Here is a 23605-nt window from a genome sequence, read left to right as displayed (position 1 = left end):
GCACTGCTGCAGCCGCTCTTAATTGTGTTATTTTCCTACACTTCAATGTGCAATCTCCAGCTTTCTCCAGGCAGAATTTGCACACAGCAGGTCACAGGTACAGCGCTGAGCAGAAAAGTGAGACGGTACTGAATCGGGCAGGGATCACAACCAATCCACTGATCCTCTTTCCCCAATGACTCATCCAGCTTTGGAGCCTCTAAGATCCCCCGGTGATATATGGCTTTCCGACGAGCACTGTCGCAGCTAAGCCCAGAGGATCTCAGGTTCGCTCTCTGCCTGTGTTTAACTTTAATGTGCATAACTCAACTTACTAAGAAGAGAGAAAGCGTTGCCTCTGCACGTGCTGTCCTGTTTTCAAGCCTGAAAAAGCGATGCTCTTTACTCTTTTGCATCCATAATATCCTTTATTTGCTTACACATATTACATCTCATGACTCATACAGAGGTCATTTCATACATCAAATGATAGACTTCTAATGTCTGAATGACAGTTGATGGATTAAGTAGAAAGTATATAGTGCTTTTTTTGTGTCACACAAAGGATCCAAAGGAAAAGCCAAAGGGCTGTTTTTTTTTTTTTTATATATAACTGGAGACAGAACTGATGGTGTAAGATTTCATATAAAATGTGTGCAGCAAGATAAGATTATGAAATCACTGAAACATATCTCTCACATTCTGTAAATGTTTGTTTGTTTTGCACAGTTTTGGATCCAGGGATTACAACGGCTCCTCGCTTCACCTCAAGCAGCAGACAAGGTAGTTTCCAGGTACTTCCAAAGCCCTTCTGATAGGATCAAGTGGCTCTGATTGATGCCCCATTGATTAGAGGAGACATTGCGTAATAGGAAGGTGAAAGCCACAGCCGCAGCGCTAACAAGAAAGTGCACTCTGCTTGCACTGTAAACTCTGATGTTTTCTGACCAGATCGGTTCAATTTGGGTTTACGTGGGTGGCATAGATTTACACTGAGTTGAGCAGTTATTGCCTTATTTGTCTCACGGTTGCATCAATGAAGAAAGAAGCAGAGGACTTTGGCCTGTACCACCGTACAATCAATGATGCTCTAGCTGCATCTTCACAAACACAAGTCTCTGCACATACATATGATAAGCCTTTTTTTTTTTTACCTCCTCAGTAAGACGGTTATTTAAAGCTGTGTGGATCGCAAACACTGGCTGGCAATCAAATCCTCTTACAGAAGAGGTAGATCTACTGCAACGCTCACCCGCTTACAAGAAGCAAAAGTTGCCTTTACAACCTTCAATAAGTTTATACAATTTACATTTTACAATTCCTATGCCATAAACTATAAACATGTGAAATCATTCACATTTAAAAAGACTTTTAAATGGAATCGATAAGAAATTGTAAGTTCGATCTTAATACCCGTGTAGTCAAACTGTGTCTTTTCCCAGTTCAGCACAGCTCAGAGGAATTCATCAAAGCTGACGATAAAGGTTCGCAAGTTCAAAACACAGACTCGACGTCTGGATGTGATTCTAGTGCAAATTTGTCCTCTTTCAAAGCTCCCCTCCATCCTCCTTCCAAGACAGTCCAAGTACAAAATACTCAAAGAATCCCAAAAAAATATAAGTATATATAGATAGAGTTGCATATTAAAATACATACACCTTCACACAGCTTCTTAGTGCCTTTTGAGGTAAGAGACATCAGTCCTTGCTTTTGGTATTGCCACTAAAGCATTAACAGATCCCTCAGATTGCAGCTTTCCTATGTGAAGGAATTAATTTCACACATTTCCTTTAGCCCCTTTCCTCAGGTCCGTAGCCGTGACGTTACGTGTCCCAGCCTGCCCTCCCTCCCTCCCTTTATCAGGTCTGCCACTGTCAAAATAGCAGCAGCTAAGTGCGTTGTGCAACCTACAGTATTAAAATATACTGCGTGTTAACTGACTGCCAACAGGAGCGCTCTCTGAATTGTCTACTGCAGCACTGTACATGCTTTGGCATGTGTACTCCCCACACGCTGCACACTATCTGAACTATGCATAATTAGTTTTTCCTTCCTGAATATTTAAGATTATTCAGCCACACTTTTAAAACATGTCAGAAATATTTTTGGTTAATACTACAGAACTTTTGCGACGGTATGATTTGTCATTAAAAATGTCCACAACATTGTTCAGCAGGAAGGACGAAGATTCAAACGTGTCGTGCTTTCAAAGTCGGACAGCTTCTCTTCCAGCTTTACTTCGCGGTGAAGTCTCTGACTCTTCCCTCCTTGAAGAAAAGGTTAGGTGGGTCTATTCCAGACTGCAGTGCAGACCAGACCTGGCAGGCTACACAGAACCAGACTAGACCATACAGGGCTGGACCGGACTACATGAATGCGAACAGCGAATAACCAGAACTATACCGGTGTAGGCGAGACCACACCGAGGAAAAAGCTTCGATGAGATGAGCTTTCGGACCAGGAAAGACTAGTGTTGTCTAGATTAGTCCTAAACAGACTGTATCAGTTCAGATCCAAGCACTGGTGGAACTTAACAGATGGTGCACGTCTTTGATTTCCCTCCTTCGCTGCCGCCACCACCACCACCACCAGCTAAATATACAAAGAAGAAAAAAGAAAAATGAACTCTTCTGTCAAGCCAACAGATTAATGATCGCACAAAGATATTCTTACCTTTCTTGGCTTCCTCTTCTTCTAGTCTCTTCTTCTCATCCTCAATGGCCTTCATCTTGGCGTTGTATACCTCAGCCAGCTCGTTCCAGTGTGCCCTGTTATTGTTCAGGCCGTCAAACATGGGCTGGATCTCTTTGTGGAACCTTGCGAATTCCTGGAAAAAGAAAAAGAAATGAAATGTAAGTATGTGTTACTTATGTTATATAATAACTGGAAGAATGCAGTTTTTTCTCCCTCTTGCACTAATATGTTCTGCCTCTCACAGCACCGGCCTGCAAGGACAGCAGATTCATGGATCTAGCCTATGTGTTTATTCTAGTGTAAATACCATCTGGTGACAAATTAACAGCAACACAAATTTCTTATACACGCTTTCCAGTGATGTAGAACTGATGCCCAAACTTGAACCGAGAAAGAAATTGCTGGGCTTAAAGTCAGAACCAGAGAGCATGCTGGGTATCTGAAGGACGCCTGCTATAAATTTACTGATCAGGTGCAGACGGAGTCCTTTGTTTCTTTGTGCCATGATTAGGAAAATCCCAAAGGTGATCACTCAGAACATGCCTGTGTCTCTTCTCTCAGGGGACAAACAGAGCCGAACCACACCAGCATGGTGGCCCCACCGAGTAACAAAGCAACTCACTGTACGGGGAGGGGAGGGGTCAAAGGTCCTGTAGTTTCTTTAAATTTGTTCACCTGTCGTGTAGCTGACCTTCCTTCTGGGCTCAACTGGGCTCAACAGGTAATCTCAATACATCCTGTTACACAACCTAAGATGGTTGATGCAGCTGCGCTGCTTTCTGTAAAGCTAATAATGACTCCGCGTGTGAAATTGCCAGTTTGCAGTCACCACGAATGTTTTTGCTCCTGCGCTGTGCAGTGACGTTTTGTTGTATCGAATGTTCAGCTTCATCACCACAGAGTCTTCTCTGTTCTAATTATTATTTATGAAATATGGGAACACTTACACCCGGCTTTTCATTGAGCTGTTCAGGAGGGCTTGAAAATAAATATTATTGCCTTGGAAACACTGTAAAGGCTCCGAGTAAGGTTAACGACTGTGCTAAGTTATTTTTGTTTGGCTCTGCCTTTCTTAAAAGCCCCTCACAGTAGGATTACACAGTTGCAGTAGTGTTGGCGCTTGTTTAAAAATACAGATAAACTATTGCAACACAGACCTTCCTTTCTTGTCTGTTTCACTACCAGCCTCCACTAGTCATCTTTTGGCAGGACAGCACAGTGTAAAAAAAAAAAAAGTTTTCACCTTGTACACAAATGAGCACACAAAGTCGATGAAACCACACTGCATCTTGGGGAGCTGTTCGGCACAGTTTCTGTCCATCATGGGCTGAGAGAGACAAGAAGAAGAGTTTTCAGCTGAAAGAGGGTCAAACAGTTGCTCTGCAATGCTAAAAAACCCCCAAAAAACATGAACGGACAAGAAGAAAGCCACAGGAGGGGGTGCGGCTCTTACAATTGGTTGCTGGTCCAAAACAGTTCTCTCCAAATCGCCCTGTTCCCAGAACTCAGCAGCCACCATCAGAGCCACCTGCAGACAAAACAGGGCGACAAACAGAACAAAGCATGATGCAGGGAAATAAAAGGCACGCAGTGGCGGAAGTACAGCATGAGCGCCGCGGAAATAAGGCAGATGTATTTTACTCCTTCAGTCCATTCTCCAGCATTATCAGAGTTATTTTCAGTACTCTTCAAACTACACATGGGATTTCACCGGACCAGGTCAGGATGTCTTCTAGCAGCTATAAATATGGACCTTTTTTTACTGATATCAAACAGAATAACACAAATAGCTTATTTCTTCCCGTACTAGTGTGAGTTTTTATTTTCTTGTGAACTTCACTTGATATTTTGAAATCAGGCCATGTCAGCGCTGTAAAGGTCACCCACCTTGCTCTGTACCTCCCAGGGCTTGGTGATGGCTGACAAGTCACAACCTGTCATCATCATGGCCCTGAAGGTGTGAGACAGACACACAGTCAGAGGGACAAAGAAAAAAGAAAACAGGACATGCAACACGCTGATGATTTGCCGTGGCCTGCTGTCTCAGAAATCTCCTCAAACATAGTTTCTAAAGTCAACTGGACAGACGTTTCTCAGCACGTTAAATCACTTTACATACATGACGATTTCCTTCCTGATGGGGTTGTTGGAAACATAAGCCGTGGCCTCTTTTTCGTCTGTCATTGGCTCCGTGGCATTCACGATGTTCTGGAACATGGTTCTCTTTCTGTGTGAAGAGTAACAGGTCACATAAACTGGGCTGCTTTTTTACAGCTTTTGCGAGCACGTCTTCGACTAGCCGTTCTTTTACGTCTCGCATTAACTGTGGCAGCAAACCTACTTGAAGTAAAGCGCCAGATCTGTGGCGATGATGCAGACGTCGAACAAGTGCTGCACATTCTCAAACTGACGCTTCTGGAGGTTGCAGAAGATGTTCAAGCTCTGCGGGAGATCATAGTGATCAAACGCTTGTGTTTTTCCTTTTTAAATATCACAACTGAAATTACTGGACAAGAAGAAAATGCCGTACCTCCTCCCCCATTAGAGTCTTGCTGTACTCCAAATGGTGTCTCTCCATGATGGAGGAGCCATGAAGTCTGGCCAGAGGAGATGCACTCCTACAGGGGGGAAAAAAAGACACTGTTTAGACACGGGTCCATATATTGCCAAACACGTTCATAAAAGAGTCGGTTTGACTTGCTTTGTCTGGTAGAGGTTGTTGGTTCCTCTGTGGTCGATATCATGGCAGAAAGCAGCAGCCACCATGGCAAAGGCATCGAGATCAGTGTAGTATTTCCTCAGTTTTCCTGTCTGTAGTAGAAGAAAGAGTCAAATAAGAGCTTAGAAAAGTTTAAAAGGCTCATGCTTAATCTATGTAGCAAGAACTGGATGTTGTGCAGGCCTTACCTGCAGCAGGCAGAACATAGTGTGGCCTACGTTGAAACCGTGCCTCCAGTTGTGGTAGGTAATGGCACGATAACCCTTCCTCACGGTGTACATCCACCTGGTCAGCGTCTGAGGGGGGAAGGGAGGGTTCGGATTTAAAAACAAAGCAAAAAGGAGAGGAAATTGTATAGCTGGTGCACTTTCTTTCCACGCCTAAGGAAAGCCACTCTTGCCCTACAGCTACACTACAGAAAATCACTCATATTTGTAACTGCAGTACAGCATGGCACGCTTCGACAGTCTAATTAAGGATCGCATCCACTTCTTTGTTCCCAGTGAAACAGAGCCATGGCAGCTTGCCTGTTGCCAAAAGAGATTCACAGATGATGCCACGAACATTCTGTGTCCCCAAGGCTCGTCTCTTCTCTCCTTGTTAATAAAATAGCAGCAGTTTTAAGTTCCAAAGGATTTGGAACATGATGATCATCTTTATGTTTGCATCAGAACTTTGCTTCGGGAGCATTTAAGGACAAGAACGCCACGTCAAGAAATGATAAAAGAACGGAGAGAGCAGTTCGAGCGCGTCTCGTTTGAACAGGTTTATCAAAGCAAGCGTCTGATTATACGACTCACTTCTGCGGGAACTTTAAACTTCTCGACGACTCCGAGTTCGAAGAACATGCGAATGCCGGCTTTGATGAGGTCGAACTCTGTCACGGGGAAGTCGCTGAAGGAGAACAGGTACAGACTCTCGCCGTTGACGTTGTCTGCCGGTGGGATGTTTGCTCTCTGAACAGGAACACAGAAGGACATCCGTGGATTATTCTCTGAAATACTTACAGTGTCTTTCTCGTGGACCAGCTTTATTTTGGTTCAAACTAAATGAAATGATTGACTGATGAGCAGCTCACCAACAGTTTGTACATCTCTTTCTGGTCACAGTCTTCAGGCTCGGCATCAAACTTCTCCTTGGTGTTCTGGTTGTAAACGAGAGAACAATCATTTCAGCTGACATTTACATTGCATCCATGCGTCACATTGTCATTACGCTATACTTTCAGAGATTTCAGACAACTACTCCCAGAAGTACCCTTGTAAACTCTTGTCAAATCTTCTCTTGCCAAGTGGATATATCATCCATTAGACCTCCTATCAGTCCTCTAATAGCTGGTAATGTAGGACTGCTACTCCATAAGCTTTTCACAGTGCATTACCCTTTGACTACTTTAAATTCCTGCTTAAATTGCTTCTCGAACAAATGCTGAGAGGTCAGTGGTAAGTTTCGGGAAAGAAAAAGGCAAGGTGACGCTAACCAGAATGGACTGCAGCTCATCCGTGGTACATCTGGTCTGGTACATGAGCATCTCCTGGGCGATATCCTTCCTCCACTCCATACGGTTCAGCTTGTCATAGGTGTCACAGTTCAGCACTGACCAGCCGAGGAACTGTGTCAGGGCCTAGTGCAAACAATGAGATCAAGAAAGCATGAGAAAAAAGAAGCAGGATCTACTGAGCTGTGACCCCCGCATAACCCTGATTTACATCAAACTCCTGTAAAAACCTCATTACATGCTGCAGATATGTCTGGACACTTTCCCTCATGTAATATAAGCGTAGTAATACAGCCAACATGCAAATTCATGCAGTTTTCTGCTACAGAGAAGGAGCGTTAAAGTTTTACACACAAACAACAACATGACATTGTGTGCGAGGGTCACGGGGCATAAAACGAGGGCGAGAGAGGACGCCAACCTCAGTGATCTGTTCGTCATGTTCATCGAACGGTTTGCCGTCTTTCCTGTTGAAGAACGTGGCGATGCCCACGATTTCTTCCTTCTTGTTGACGATGGGCAGCGACAGGACGTTTTTGATGACAAAACCCGTCTCATCCACAGCCTCTTTCTGAAAGATACGGCAATGCGTTTTATACGTTTTATGTTGTTTGCGTTAATGTGCGTTAACCATCCAAGCACAAAGAGAGGAAAAAGTCCCACACCTGGAAAGTGAAGTAGTCATCTGCAGCCACATTCATCATGTTGCAAATCTGCAAGCAGTCACAAAGAAATATTTTCACATGTATCAACAGTTTTTATCAATCTATCTTTGATTGTTGCATGTGGTCTTTAAAGTTTGCAGATTGTATTCCACATAAATGCACCAGTTATATGCACAATTGGTGTTTAATCAGACTTCATCAGTTGTTGATGGGTACACAAGTTACTTTCATTCTTTGCCAGTTTTGGTAATTCAGCTAAAAAGAAAGTGTACTTACAAAGCCATTCTCTGCCACATAGGTTGGTAGGCCGCTAGCCAAAGCCCAGTGATCGGCTGGGGGACCACTGCAAAAAGGAGCACACACAGCAAGGTGAATTTGAGTGAGAAGCATATTAAACAGTGGGGACTCTTTCAAAGAACACTTACTCATATACACCTTGTTAGTCTTCAAATAACATTCATCAGACCCCCCCCCCCAATTACTTCTGATCTAAATAGAAGATTAATGTTGTGGACAAGCATGACTGCTTCATGTATTTTAAAATGTACTGACTACCTGCAATTTTGACCATTTTGTACATGGACTAGCTAGGACTTTTATTTTGAAAAATTTATAATGTTCTCAATTTCAAGTCAAGGACACATACTTGAAAAAGATTATTTGCCCCCATAAACATGAGGTAATAATTTTGAGTAAAATGCAACTGAAATATAAAAATAAAATGTTTATTTCTTAAAATAATTCATTCTTGCGGTAAACTGAATCAAGTAAGTTTTATCTGACCAGATTCCAGTCGATTTAAAGTTGTAGTTTGCACTTATGTAACACAATTACCAGGAAAATTCACATGTAATCAAATTGTTTATTAAAGTAATTGTACTCAATTTAATTAGTAGTTTGACTTGTTGTTAAATTACTAATTAAATTACAAATGAATATCATGATCCTAACGCACTGCTGTGCCAAGACGAGCTCTATAAACTCTCTATAGGCTCCTCGTTGGTGACTTTATTTTTTTATTCATTTTGGGTAATGTAGTGATGCCAGAGCTGACAGGTGGGAAGGAGAAGAAGTGATAAAGAGCAGAAAATTACTTACTTAAAGTCAGCGTTTTTGGGAAGTGCACTTTGGCTTTTATGTTGTATATTGGAATGAAATGTTTGAGTGCATCTGTATGTAGCCGGTGTTGCTCACGGTATGACTTTGATTTCTTCTTTGCCTTCCAGGAGGTAGTCAATGATCTTGTAAAAGTTGATTTCCTGTACAAAAAGCAAACCTGATGATCTTTGCAAAAAAATATAATTAGGTAAAAATGCCACATGGAAAAAGAGAGCCGATTTAATGAAGATATAAATGAACGTCTTACCCTGCCGTCTGGTGTTTTGGGTCCTTTATAAGGTTCCACATCTCCAAGTTTCACCGGCCATTCATCATAAAATTCCTGGAGGAAAATAAAACCCAGGAAATGACTGCATCGGGTTATTTATGTGTGCAGCTACCTAACTGCATAACTGAATCAATTCTGCAAAACCAACCTTCTCTTTGGTCATGTCCAACAGACCCACTGAGTATCTTTCACACTGTAGATAGGTCCTTACGGTGTACAGTGCTTTGTGGAACTGTCTCTCAATGTCTGTCAACTCCTCAAACACTTTACTGGCTGACCAGAGCAGCACCTAAAGTCAGAATGCAGGAAAGCATGTGGGAGAAATGCTTATTTTTGTTTTTTCTTTAAATACAGATTTTAAAGGAGACAGAATCATCAGTGATTTTAGACTGAACACACGGCACAGTTGGGTTTACCTGACTTCTCCTGGATTCCACATTCCACATGTAGGCTGTGTAGTGCTGCAGGGCGACGACTTGAGCAAAGTTCATGTACTTGTGGAAGAGCTAAGGACCAAATCAGATTAGACAGCAGGTTCAAAGCTGTGACACATGAGAACCTTTACTGCTGCAGCGCAACGTCGCAACACGATTTGGCGTATAACGGTAGCTGTGTAGGAATGATATGATAGAAAGCAGGTGAAATCTCATTTCACTTTGATCCTAAGTGCGTGTGGTTTTTTTTTTCTTAAATGCTGGAAATTACGTTTGTAAGGTGCAAGATTTTCATCTTAGGAGTTAAAGGCTTTGCCCTGCACATCATCAACCAATTCTCTCCTTCTGAAAATCATCAGTGTTACCAGACACTATCGCCAGACTCCCAAGAGTCTGTAAAAAAAACACAATTTCCTTCTGACCCAGTTTAATCTTTCAGTAATTGTACCTCATTGTGAGCGTATGGCTTCAGCGGCAGCAGTGAATGGTCTCTGATGCAGACTACAGAGATAACAGAATCATACTTAAATCTTTATGCCTTACTTAAACGTCAGTGCTCGAAAGCAATCGCACCGAGTCACTCAGGTCTGATTGGCTCCCACTGACATAATTGGAGTGTTTTGCACCCCACTGGTAAGATGTAATTACGCCAATAACCTTTATTTAGCCGCACAGTTCAAATGGCTTCAGCGCAGGGTTTTGAAAGTAAAAGAAGAGCAACTACGCATGTGTTTAACACAATTACTGCCAAATAAGATGCAGTTTAGACGTTAAGACAAAGAGGGCGTAATAATCGTTTGATGACACTCTAATATCATTATGTAATGCCACACGCTGAAAGCCATTAGGGATAAACCCATATATATGTATATATATACACACTTAAGCTTGTATCCTTACCGCCTCATCTTCTGGAGTGAAATGCTCTGCTCCTATTTTGTTTAGCGCCATGATGACTCCAAGGCACTCTTTTTCAGCCATCAGAGGGAAGGTCATCATGCATTTGGTCTTGTATCCAGTCTGTTTGTCCACAAAGTCGGAGAACTTTGGATTCTGAGTGGAGAGAAAAAGCAAATAACTTACAGCACGTCTTATTAAACCAAACTATTTATTTGAAACTACAAAGGCCATGAAATTTTCATATGTTCATCAACTACCAAAACCTTTAATTTTCAAACAAACAACTAAATTACATTTTTTTATATAATTAGTAAATGTCTTCAGTTAGAAGATGAAGACGATCAATGCTGCAGGCACATTTTTGCAGTTGATGCAGACACATGACAAATAATTCTGATATGTACCTGGTTTAGAAAATACATGGCACGATGTGAAAAATATATGTTACCTCTCTGTTATTAGCTTATTTCAGTATTTACTATAGCAGGACCCTTATTAAATATAAATAATACAGGGAAGATGAATATAAATGTAGGAAACAAACTATGATATTGCCTCTTTTTTATAGTAGCTGATTTCTGCATGAAAGCCTTTATTAAAAAAAGAAAGAAAGAAATATTTTATTTATTTATTTTTATTATTATTTATTTATTTTTAACCTAGATTATTACTTTTGCTTTGAGTTTGTTTCATTTATTTATTTATTTTATCACAAAACTTCACAACTCCTCACCTTTGACACATCAGGAACATTGTGCGGTTTTTTGGAGGTGGCGGTGAAACCGACAACACCGATCTCCAGAGGAAACACGATTTCGGTCTGCGGATCGACCAGGTTAACCTCATACTTGGAGGTCGGAGTCACGTCAAAGAGGCTGGTGGCGAGCTCAAGTGTTCCGTTTCTGCCTCGACACGCGTAGTAACTGAGCCTGTCAGCCTGTATGATGAGGGCCACTCTCTGCAGCACTTTGTGGAGGGACTGCTCCATGTTCCCCGGCTTCTGCAGCTCCTTGACGAGCTCGAAAATGATGGCGGCTTCTTGCACGGCGTTAACATCCTTGAAGGAAGCGGTGTCTTTGATGTCCACGTTGGCCGAAAAGGCGGCGGTGAGAGCTTCAGCGCGCAGCTTCTTATCGAAGTACTCTTTTGCGAACTGCGGGTTGTTTTCCAGATATTTTTCCACACTATCCTTATCTGCCATTTTTTCTTTCTTTTTTTTTTATGCCAGAGTCCCCCCCTTTTTTCTTTTTGTTTCTTTTAAAAAAGCATCACCTGCAGGGAAAAAAGTGCCAAGTTGGAGGGTAGGAGCTGTGCTGGGGCCTGCAGGGGTGGATGGATCAATAGTGTCCGTTTGAGCCTCCGTGCATCCTTCTCCACGGTCCCCAAAGGGAGTAACGCATCTCGTGGCAACCGACAGACAGAACAGGGCAGAGTGCGGCTAAGAGGCTGAAAGGATCAGAGTGGCGCTAATTAACGTGACGTCATGACATTAAACCTCCTGCTTTAAGCGTCCTTAGGCCGCAAATCCCAGCGCAGATCATTTTATATCGGGCAATCCTTGCTATGTGAAGGTGGAGGGAGGAGAAAGACACTGTTGTCAGGTCAGATGTCAGGCTGGGCATGGTGGAGAGGTAAAGAATAACAAAAGGGAGCTGTCACTGAAGAAACAGGGTGTCAGGCATTTTGGCAAGAAACTCAAGTCCACAGGCCTTAGTTACCTTTAGGACAGGAAATAGCAACACAGGTGTTACCAATAATGCTAATTTAGCCCCTGCGGTTTAATGGGACAGAAGCTTCATTAACGTCTTAGTAAGATGCTGTTACCTGTATTTACCTGATTCGGTTAAAAATGGCTGCCATGAAATTGGGTGATACTTGCATCCCTGCAGCTGTAGGGGGATTAAGTAGCTGGCCAGCACCCCAACTAAAAATTTGCCCCCAAAATAAGTGGGATTTTTTGCCCTAATATTCATTTCAGTCACATCAGTGTGGATCCATTGTCTAGTTGTTTACACATTCAGCAAACAGGTGAAAGGTTGCTGGTTTGATTCCAGCCTGAGACACAAATCCCCTGTGGGGTTGTGTCAGGAAGGGCATCCGGCGTCCAACTCTGCCAAAACAAAACATGCGGAGCTGCATGCTGTGGTGACCCCGTGTGACAACGAGCAGCTGAAAGTAGCTTTCTACGAGATACACAGCAGTACTCTGTCACTTCCTCTACCAACCTACAGGCAAGCCATTCCCAAATCAAGAGTGCTGTGGCCCACTCAAAAACCACAAACTCTCATGGGGCCCACTCAATCTTAAATCTTCACTCTAATCAAAATACAAGACAAAATGATGTTTTACCTTGAAAATATTATTCAATCAGCATAAACAACACAGACTGTTGGCTATAAATTACTGGCTAGTGCTACCCAGTAGTAATTTTGTCAATGCAATACCAAGCAAATGCAGAGCCAGTAATGCCGATATCAGTACCGATAGTAAAACCTTTAACTTCAAAAGGCAGCTTATGTAGGTGTGTTATGATTTATGACATAAATCAGCAGCAGCTTGCAAATTTTGAACACATTTTAAATGACCATATAATCAATGTGATTTTTACTTTCCACAACAATTAGTTAACACAACAAAACACAGCTTTCAGTGCTTATTATATTTTGAAACTGTTTTTTTTTTGGTTTGGGAGTTTTTTGGTTTTGTCTCTTAAGCACTTTGGGTCATTTTTCATAGTGAGTGTTTGAGGTATTTTATTGTAATTTCCAAACCAAATTAATTAATTTAAAACAATTCAGTGGCCTACATACTGAAATAATAGGATAGAAACTGGTATCCTATTATATTAATTGATACTATTGGGCTAGTATCACTCTAATACCAATACCTGCATCAGTATTGATACCATCAATATTTAAATAGATCTGCCCAGCTATACTACAACAGTCAAAGCAAAGTGTTAAGGCCAATGCATGACCCACCTACCACTGGGACACAAACTCCAATAAATCTAGGTCAGAGTAACGAGTACTATCAAAAACTAAACATCTCCTATTACCGGTTTTAATTCACTTTTTATATAAATAAATACATTTATGTAAATATGTAACGGTGCATTCTGAGTAAGTAGTTTTGAACTAAATTTATGTTGTTACTGCAGTCCACCAGGGGGCCCCGGCCCACACTTTGGGAATCCCTGCTACAGGCTAATGTGCTGTCACTGTTAACTGTAGTTATGAATTAAATCGAGGGCTTTCCTAGCGAGCCAACCTTGCTTTAGGTTTGTCACTGTTGTGTTATTGTGGTTCCTGCTAGAGTGGAGGAAGTAGTTTACTTAAATAGCGTCAGTCTCTGGCAGCGATTGTGTCCCTGGCCATAATCGTCTATTTAAAGCTCACAGTGTGTGGGCAGCCTACCTGCGCTCTAATGAAACCTTTGTGGAGGCATCAGTGCTGGAACTGGAAATTGGCCAATTAGCTGGACTTGGATGGGTACAAAACAACCATGGCTGGCTATTATTAACCGAACGCCACTGTCTGGTTAGCTGCTGGCAGGCCTTTGAGAAAAGGAGTGTCCCATTCTTTTTCTACTTATTTATTTATTTTTGTTTCTGCTGTAAGGATTAAGGAGACAAGCCTATCAAAAGTGAGAACTACAAAAGGTGTGTGTGCAGGCGTGCGGATTTAGCAGGGTTTGTGGAAATAAATTAGACTAGTCAATTTCACAGCGGGAGGAGGTGGCTGGCTTCTAGTCAAAGGAGTTTGCAAAGAAAAGCGTCTGGACTTCTTTGAGTTGCTTGAAGACGTTTCACCTCTCATCCGAGAAGCTTCTTCAGTTCTAAGGTCAAATGGCCGGGGAATGACCAGGGACCAAATGACCAGGGAAGACACTAAGGATAACTGTTTGCCTTTCCTGGACTGCGCTGTGCACATTGAAGAGAATGGCAACCTCAACATTGAAGTTTACCGGAAGCCCACACACACGGACCAGTACCTCCTCTTTGACTCCCATCACCCTCTGGAACACAAACTTGGAGTAATTAGGACCCTACACCACCGGGCAGAACTTGTTCCCTCTAAGCCTGAAGGGAAAAAGAAGGAACACACACATGTAAAGGAAGCACTGAAAACATGTGGTTATCCTAACTGGGCGTTCATAAAGTCAGCAAAGAGGCACAGAAAAGAAGATCAGACACCAGCGAGGGAGGATAAGAAAGACAGACGCAACAACGTTGTCATCCCCTATGTAGCCGGTGTATCAGAGAAACTCAGGAGAGTTTTCTCCAAGCATGACATCCCAGTGTACTTCAGACCCAGCAACACACTCAGACACAAACTGGTTCACCCGAAAGACAAAACTCCAAAACACAGACTGAACAACGTGGTGTATGCTGTACAGTGCAGTGAGGAATGCCCAGACCTCTACATTGGAGAGACCAAACAGCCACTTCACAAGCGCATGGCACAACATAGAAGAGCCACCTCCACAGGACAAGACTCAGCAATCCACCTGCATCTTAAGGATAAAGGTCACTCTTTCGAGGATGCCAATGTTCACATATTGGACAGAGAGGACAGATGGTTTGAAAGAGGAGTGAAAGAGGCCATCTATGTCCACTGTGAGCGACCATCTTTGAACAGAGGCGGTGGTTTACGACACCAACTGTCTGCCATCTATGATCCAGTTTTGAGTTCCCTCCCCAGACGCCTTAACGCCCACTCACATCCTGGGCCATCTGACCTCAGGAAATCACATGATAGGGTGGGGCCAGGTTTCACAATGAGCTCACCCGAAACCCTGGCTGATTAGGTCCCACACCCGCTTTCACACCTTGTCGCATGTGATTAGAGGATCACCAGGGGGTCCTTTGTCCCTCTTTGGGGGGATACTCCCACTGGGTTTAAATCTGGGACTCTCGGCCATTTGACCTTAGAACTGAAGAAGCTTCTCGGATGAGAGGTGAAACGTCTTCAAGCAACTCAAAGAAGTCCAGACGCTTTTCTTTGCAAACTCCTTTGACTACGATGACCTGGATGACTGAGAACCTTCACAGACACGCTGGCTTCTAGTGTGTGGAGGAGGAAGGATAGGCAGACAGAAAATCAGCTATTTTTCTAAATGAAAAGTTATCAGATGGGTATTTTCTTGGTTGTGTGTTCATATGTGTTTTCTAAAAATATAAAAAAACCATTTTATTATATTTTGTGTGTTTTGAGTACTTTTCAGGAGACACTATGGACAAAAGGACCAATTATTTTGATCTCTTTACAATTCCATTCATTCAGTAGTAGTTCAGTAGCTGAACCTTTGATAACACTGACCAACATTTACATTTTTTTAAAAAAATTCCCTCATTTTATTCATTATCCTTCCTTTTATTTCCTTTTTTTGTAAGATTTCTGCACCTTTGATTAATAAGCACACACTACTCAGGTGATGGTTTGTTACTTTTACATGATCCATGCTGTTAAGGGAAATTATACTTAGTGGTCAGTATAATCTTTTAATAATATAAGTTTACTTATGGTAGAATGCTGCATGTAATCATTTGTGTTTAGAAGTATATAGTTGATGGCATATTGAAAGAATGTCAGATCCTAGGAGGTCTGTGTAGCATGAAGAGGGGGGTGCGTTCACTCCTCTTCAGAGTGCTCTGGCTTTTACACCCACACCCACATCTTGGGAGCGTGGGAAAGGGGCATACCTTCTTTTATTGTTTTATGATAGGATAAATGTATCTATGTCTGTTTTACTCTAAGTCAGGGGTGTCCAAACTTTTTTCGCTGAGGGCCACATACATAAAAATATAGGAGGGGCTGGGCCACTTACTAGAAATTAGGTATATAACCTTAACTTTACTGTATTAAAAATCATTTAAAAGTGGTCAAATGTGTTATATTGTTGAATATAATTAAAGACAAAACTGCCTTCATCACAGCTTTCCATAAATGGATCTTTATTGATTTATTCAGAAAAAGCTTTGGTAGCTCATTCTCAGAACAGCAGCCTCAGATTTCTTCTTAGAGGGAATATTTACAGCACAGAGAAAAAACAATAAAGGGGAAAATGGGACGGGTACATTTCAAGTTTGTTATTTAAGTTATTAGGCTTAGCAACACACCTATTAACGTTCGTTTGAAACGGTTATCAACATTAACAGACTGAACTGGACTTAATAACAGGAGTGCATATAATTTTAGTCAATTATTCTGGTGAGTATCAGCTGCGCTGGGTATGTAAATCGGGCCATCCAGCTGCGGTGCTGATCGTGGCAAAAATCCGGACAAATGTCACTTGACCAAGGAGCAAATCTGCATCAGATGAGATCAGCTGACTTGCGTGTGCGTGCGCTGTGCACAGCGGTGTTTACTCTGTGTGTTAACAAGAAAAACGCATATAAGAAAGCGGTGCGCAAAAGCAGGGTAGTGACAGAATTGATGCGCATTATTGATATTTGAAGCATGTGTACCTGCACATTAACACACGGGTACTGTGGAAGATATTTTTACTCACCTAAAGTGCTCGTGCTCTCGTCCACTCCCCGCAAAGAAATTAGCAGCTGTGCGGCGTCTGTGGCATCGGTGCTCTCATCACATGCGATGGAGTAAAAATCAAAAGCACAGCTTTATCACACAGTTGCAGTTTAATGTTGGCTGACGAGTCTGACGTTGTTGAAGTCCTGCACTTTTTCCAGGCGCATTATTTCGGTGACTTTAACGAGGCAGTGTTTTATGAGGTCTCCATCTGAAAAAGGCTTGCCGTGTCTTGCGATGAGTTGGGCGACCTCATAGCTGCTATTGGAGCCCTTTCCTGGACAATTTGAGCACGAAAAAAAAATACTGTTGCTGACCCCGCAGGAGAGCTAGCATTTGCTTTAATTTCTGCTCTTGCTCAGCACCAGTGTAGGATGCATAGGCCTGATGTTTGGTTTCATAATGACGTCGTAAATTATACTCTTTCATAACTGCCACAGTTTCAGCGCAGATCAAACAGATACACTTCCCCATGAATTCTTTGAAGAAATATTCACTCTCCCACCTTGTCTGAAATTTTCTGCATTCACTTTTTATCTTTCGCTTCTTTGGTTCTGCCATGTTTAGTAACTTGAGAGTAAATTTCTTCTGTGATTGTCCTTTTTGGTGGAGCAACTGCCTTGATCAACAGCAGCTCCCCCTGGTGTTAAAACTAAGAAGTGCAATACACTCAAGCAAAAGTTGGAGTGCGGGCCATATTCTATTCAATTTATAAAATTACTTGCGGGCCAATTAAAACTGGACCGCGGGCCGCAATTGGCCCGCGGGCCGGACTTTGGACATGCCTGCTCTAAGTGCATTTTGTTTAGATGAACTGTTGGACTTCCAGACAAGCAGGTTTAGGGAAGTCTTTATGGGGTCACACTCTGACCCCACACACACATACACACACACACACACACGCACCCAATGATGTATAAATAAAGACCAGGGCAGTGGCACGGCACGAGTCTCAGAGCCCTCACTTCTGTGCGGGTGCTGTGACTGCCCTTGCTTGCAAGTAAACTAACTGCAGTGTGTGTTTCTCCTCTCTGATTCGAAGCTGAAGAAGTGTCTTAGAATACATCTCTTGACACATGCATACTAGCAAACATAAGGAGATGTGTTTATGTGCAGTTTATGCTACCATAACAAATCTTTTTGATCTTCTTCTTCATGACATGACAGTATGCACTGACAGCGGATTATCATTTATGAACATTTTTTATCTATTAAAGCCATCCATCTTTTTATTCAGTTCAGGTTTGCATTTTGGCTGGAGCCTATCCCAGATGTCATAGGGTTAGAGGTGGTGTACCCCTTTGACAAGTTGCCCATCTAACACAGAGAGACAGAAAAGCATTCACACCTCCAGCTAATTTATAATCACCAATTAACCCAACAGCATGTTTTGGACTGTGGGAGGAAGCGGGAGAACCTGGAGAGAACCCACACAGGTACAGGAACACGCAAATGCCACACAGAAAACCCACCTGGCAGCTCAATGGATTCAAATCCAGGATCTTCTCAATGTTCTTCATCCATTGGTGCTAACCATAGCGCTACCATTTTGCCCTCTATTAAATATAAACCTATATGTAGAAAAGGATCAGTCATGGTAAATTATACACACACCAGGCAGCTCAGCTGTCACACATGAAGTCACACTTTCAAAGTTAAATCAGTTTTGATTAACACCAGGTATCTTCAGGAGTCCTGCATGTGTCACAGCTTTTATTTTATTGTTAGCTCATCTAGCCAAAGGACCCATGAGCTTGTGGAATCCATTGTGTGCCAAGAGTACGAAACAGTATTAGTTCGAATTTAATCAAACTTACATACAAGGATCATATAAAGGGTCTTCATCCAAATTGTGCCCAAAGTCCAGGTCATATTGTTTTTACAGACACATTTTCACTCCTCAGACTATTGACCTGTGTGTTTGCATGTGTCTATGTGCTATCTCTATATAATCTGGGGCATGGTTAACATTACATTCTTGATGTTAATAAATTTTGGATACCATAACTGCATATCGTGATCAGGGAGTGTTTTTACTACCACTTCTAAAGACCCTAATGATGTCACACATAGATGATATTCTTAATGTAACATTAACTATTAACTTTTGTTAATGTGCACATATGGTAACATTAACAATAACAAATAAATCATGAACAGAATTTGCAGCAAAATCAGAATGATTTTATAAATAATGCAGACAGCCGATTTGTGTCGATAATTATTCATTCGCTGTTTGACATCATTGTGTTTTTGGACCTTAAGCTTCACAGATGTGAACTTGTTTTACCTTAGTTACACAATGTGTCCTCTCCCCCCAACCCCCATGTGCACTATCCTTTATATATCCCAAAAGGTTGATTCTGTGCATCTGGACGTAGTGTTTTCAGTGGGAGAAATGTTTCGTCACTCATCCAAGTGACTTCTTCAGTCTCTGTGCTCAGTATCCTTTATATACTTACTATGTAGAGGAACAGAATAATAACAGAAAAGACAACAATAAAAAAAGACAATAAAATAATTATGAATGCCAGTAATTGGAACATAAGAAAGTTGAAAGTATTTTGTTAAATAGGTCGATTAATGATTAAAAAACCCTGCACTTAATGGATCCTTGTGACCTATTTGGATAAGATGAGATAAGATGAGATGAGATGAGATTCACAAATTGCACTCCTAATCCTGTAATCATGATCAAATCTGTACAATGTATATCCAATACATCTTCTTGACAATGTCAGTCCAACATTTTGGCCCTTAAGGGCACAGGTAGGGGTGGAATTTGATTGGATTATGTTACAAGGGGACATACTACTCACTTTACCCAAATTCAATCGGAGCGTGTTCAGTGCTTTTGCCCTCTTCAAAGCTCCAAAGTTCAGATGGGGACTGTGGATGTAGCCATGAGGTGTTTTACTCAAGTTCCAACTTTATACAGGGATTTTTACTAACTTATTTTTCCATAAGAAAAAAGAAACTCGCTCTTACTTTAAGCACTACATTCCTATTTACCAGCACACAATAAATGTTTAACGCACAGACAAATCTGGCAGTGCAGTGTATATAGGTTCTTGGCCAGCGTTCACAATTGTGAAATGTTACAGCACCTCTGGCCAAATTCCAGGAGCTATTATTTCTACTCAAGAGTGATTGCCCTGTTTTTCAGCTGGCCAGCTCTTTGGTTATGTAATCTGCAGATGTTTGGCTTCACTTTTGCTCCTCTTTATTCAGCCGAGCTCTCAGAAGACTGGTTTTACGATCTTAGTGAAAAACAACAGCTTCAATGTATTTAAAAGAAAAAGCCCCAGCAGACGAAAAACAGACCTGTCTTGGAGGGTAGAGTAGGTATTTCTTTTTTATGCCAAAGTGTATTTTAACTGTGCAAACCCCTCAAAAAAACAGAATAATGCAAGCGGGAAACATTTGGGAAACACAATATTGTTCATGCCTGATGGCGATTGTGCACGATCCACTTTCTTCAGCACAAGAACCGATCGATAAACTTCTTTTGTGTTCAGCTATGATCGACAGCATTAAGCGCTCTGGATTTCATTGACATGGATTAATCCCAAAGGTTAAAATACATAAAGATCAGCTTCCATGTATGTTGTGCTAACAGTTCCTATCATTATTGACCTCCGTTTGAAACTCCAGACTTTGCTTTTAGAAAAGACGTAATCACCTTTCTTTCACATTGATTATTTTCTGCCGAGTGTGGACTCTGAGCTCCAGTTATACAAACACGGAGCTGGAAGACAAAAACAACTGATGCAATAACACAGATGTTGGTCAAAGCGTGCTTTATGATTTCTTTGGCAAATACAGAAAGAGCCACAAAAAAAGAATTTAGTGATTTTTCTTCAAACAAACAACATGGATCTATCCACACAAAAAGAATTTCACTCATTAAAGTCAAGTCTGAGAAAACACGAGCTGTTAGTTCTTTGAAAAACTATTCAGGTCTGGTGACAAACTGTTTTCTCAGCGTGTGCAACATGTGTACATATACATGTAGATCCGATCTTCCTGGTTCTAGCAGTCATTGCATTGATAAAAATAGGAATCATTTAGCAATAAGTGAAAAAACAGATATTGTGGTGGAGATTGGGAGGGGTGGTCCACCAAATGTGCAGAACACACAAATCAATAGGAGTGGGGTCTGCAGTTATGTAAATGTTTGTCCAATGGAAGGCAAACTCGCTGTGGGGAAGGCAGGGGCGCTCTTGGTCTCCAGAAGTTATTGTGTAATACTGGCCGGCTGTATTTAAGGCCAGTCCAGACTGAAAATCAGAGGATTTCTTTGGAGTCTTTGTGGTATCAAGGTACACACTCATATGGATTGTTCTGGGGTTTTTTTGCTTTTACATTTTCAGTCAAATATTTAAAGATATCTAATTTTTCTGGTATTGCTTTTATTTTTTAAACACTATTGTAGCCCTGTGGAAGTACTTTTTGGAGTTTCATTACATTCTGCTCGTCTTGAGGACTTGCAGTGCAGTGTGCATGTCTGTATTTCTATTGTTGTTCTCCATTATGCCTCCTTTTTTCTCTAACTGTCTGTGGTCTGTGCCTTCTTTCTCTTCTTCTTTCCTCGGAGGTAGAATGCTTCGGTACGTCGTAGCCCTCTCTCTCCTGGCACTGTCCTGGGCACAGGACTGCCAGGTAGCCAACATCAACGTCATGCAGAATTTTGACAAAACTAGGGTGAGTTGAAAAATATTAACTATGTTGTTATTTTTAAAAAAATGTTTTGCATAATTTCTGAGTAGTACTATTCCACTGTGATTTTTCTTTAATGTGTTCTTCTACCCGTAGTACGCAGGGACATGGTATGCTGTAGGGAAGAAGGATCCAGAAGGCTTGTTCTTGCTTGACAACATCGTGGCCCAGATAAATATTGAAGAAGATGGCAAAATGACTGCCACCGCCCAGGGCAGAGTCATCATCCTCAAGTAGGCTCTGTTCTGTGGAGGCTTTTGCTTTGAACGTGTGCAATTTGCAATATGAGATTTTTTTTTGTCTCACATTTTTTGTAATGACTTATTCTCTCTGCTTGACCTCTAGCAACTGGGAGATGTGTGCCCACATGTTTGCCACATTCGAGGAGACTGCTGACCCTGCAAAGTTTAAGATGAAGTACTGGGGAGCTGCATCCTACTTGCAGACAGGAAGTAAGTTATGAAGTGAAAAGCACCTTTAACTTTCATGTTGAATCAAATTTGCCTTTGTTCAGACTTTAAAAAGAAATCCTTTCAACAATGAACGACCAGACACTGTAATTGTTACTTGATAGTCACCACCGGGGGGGGGGTTTGACCTTAGGCCAACTGATAATATAACATAATGATCAACTGCTGCACTTAATTCGTGACCCTGGACACTGGAAAATGAATAGTTTTTTGTTGAGTTCAATTTTAATGTCAGGCTATGACTATGTATTTACTGTGTTATTAAAGAAAAAGGAGGTTAAGTAATAATTTTAGACATGGGATGCAATCACTAAAATATCAGTATCCACCACTGGATCAAACAGCAATATTATTAAAATTTTTTACTTTAATTTTTAAAATAAAGTGAAAAAATATACACACACACACACACACACATATATATACATATACATATATTTTCCTGTTATTTTGGCTTCATACTTTCTTTGTTGTTTTTTGTGTTTTTCTCAGTATGTTAGTTGAAAATTTGTAAATGAATGGTTTTGCAAAAGTAACCTCTCCTGTTCCGTCTCCTCCACACTCTCCATGCTCTTAGATGATGACCACTGGGTTATTGACACTGACTATGACAACTATGCGGTCCACTACTCCTGCAGACTAGTGGACGCTGATGGCACTTGTCTAGATGGGTACTCCTTCATATTCTCTCGTCACCCAACTGGCCTGAGGCCAGAAGACCAGCTAGTTGTCCTCCAGAAGAAGACAGACCTCTGTCTGTTGGGCAAATACAGACGTGTTGCACACACCGGTGGGTTGACTATGCTTTGATTCTTTGATCTGTGGCTTTTATCAGTCCGTCATTCAATAGGGTAAAAGACCAAGTGAATAATTGACTAAATTAAAAGCTGAAAATGCTTGTGGTCAGTCTCTGCCCAGCCTATATTGCCAATATTTTCAAAAATATAGGATAATAAAACGCTCAGTACTAATGCATGCATGAGATAAAGACATTAAAGCTACCGTATAGTTAACAGTGGTACTTCTCTCCCTTGTGTTGCAGGCTTCTGTGAGAGTGGGACATCTCTTGACCCACAGTGACACTTTGCTGATCTTGGATTGAATCCCACTGCTTAGTCACCTCTTCTGTCTCCATCTCTATTATAAAAAAGCAGAACATTCTTCTTTAAAAATGAACCAAAACTGAACTATGAACAGTCACATTTATATAGCTGCGATCTCAAAATAAAAGGAAAGATGGTTGGTATTGTTCCCTTCCTATATTCCCTCATGAGTACCATTTAAAGAAAAACAATCAGAATGACTGATTATGTAATCAACCCTCTCTCAATGTGACAAACAATTATCTGTTAACCTGAATTTTTAGCAGTACTGCAGCTCTGGGTAAGAACCACCATGTCTATTATAAAGAAAACACTGGTTCAGTGTTCTTAATGAACACACAGTATCTTGTAGTCCTCGAGGAGATATTGTTTTTTAACTATACATACACAGATACACATTAGCTCATGTGCTATATATTTATAGGGTCATAAAAGAGCAGTTGTTTCTTCTTCATATGATGTGTGCTTCTTGATCCAGTTTTTGAAATAAAACATTCATACCAT

At 41.4% G+C, this 23605-nt stretch overlaps 2 protein-coding genes across 2 annotated transcripts; one reads left to right on the top strand and one right to left on the bottom strand.

Moving 5' to 3' along the window:
* Positions 1-386: 386 nt before the first annotated feature.
* Positions 387-12855, bottom strand: pde6c (phosphodiesterase 6C, cGMP-specific, cone, alpha prime). The gene is made up of 22 exons (XM_003441936.5): positions 11010-12855; positions 10277-10429; positions 9359-9448; positions 9091-9231; positions 8922-8996; positions 8750-8814; positions 7832-7898; positions 7556-7603; positions 7312-7461; positions 6873-7016; positions 6471-6536; positions 6193-6348; positions 5581-5688; positions 5375-5484; positions 5204-5291; positions 5015-5115; positions 4793-4900; positions 4561-4624; positions 4127-4201; positions 3917-4000; positions 2653-2806; positions 387-2571 (listed from the first exon to the last, which is right to left on the bottom strand). The coding sequence occupies exons 1-22, from the start codon at positions 11475-11477 to the stop codon at positions 2510-2512; spliced, it is 2577 nt and encodes an 858-aa protein (XP_003441984.1). The 5' UTR covers positions 11478-12855; the 3' UTR covers positions 387-2509.
* Positions 12856-20977: 8122 nt separating this feature from the next.
* rbp4 (retinol binding protein 4, plasma) lies at positions 20978-23604 on the top strand. The gene is made up of 6 exons (XM_003441859.4): positions 20978-21131; positions 21411-21513; positions 21625-21761; positions 21874-21980; positions 22576-22788; positions 23041-23604. Exons 2-6 carry the CDS (start codon positions 21412-21414, stop codon positions 23076-23078), a joined length of 597 nt encoding a protein of 198 aa, XP_003441907.1. The 5' UTR covers positions 20978-21131; position 21411; the 3' UTR covers positions 23079-23604.
* The last annotated feature ends 1 nt before the right edge of the window (position 23605 follows it).

The sequence above is a fragment of the Oreochromis niloticus genome, linkage group LG8 (assembly GCF_001858045.2).
Source record: "Oreochromis niloticus isolate F11D_XX linkage group LG8, O_niloticus_UMD_NMBU, whole genome shotgun sequence".
In the NCBI taxonomy this organism is placed as follows: Eukaryota; Metazoa; Chordata; class Actinopteri; order Cichliformes; family Cichlidae; genus Oreochromis; species Oreochromis niloticus.
This window is presented reverse-complemented; position numbering and strand designations above follow the sequence as displayed.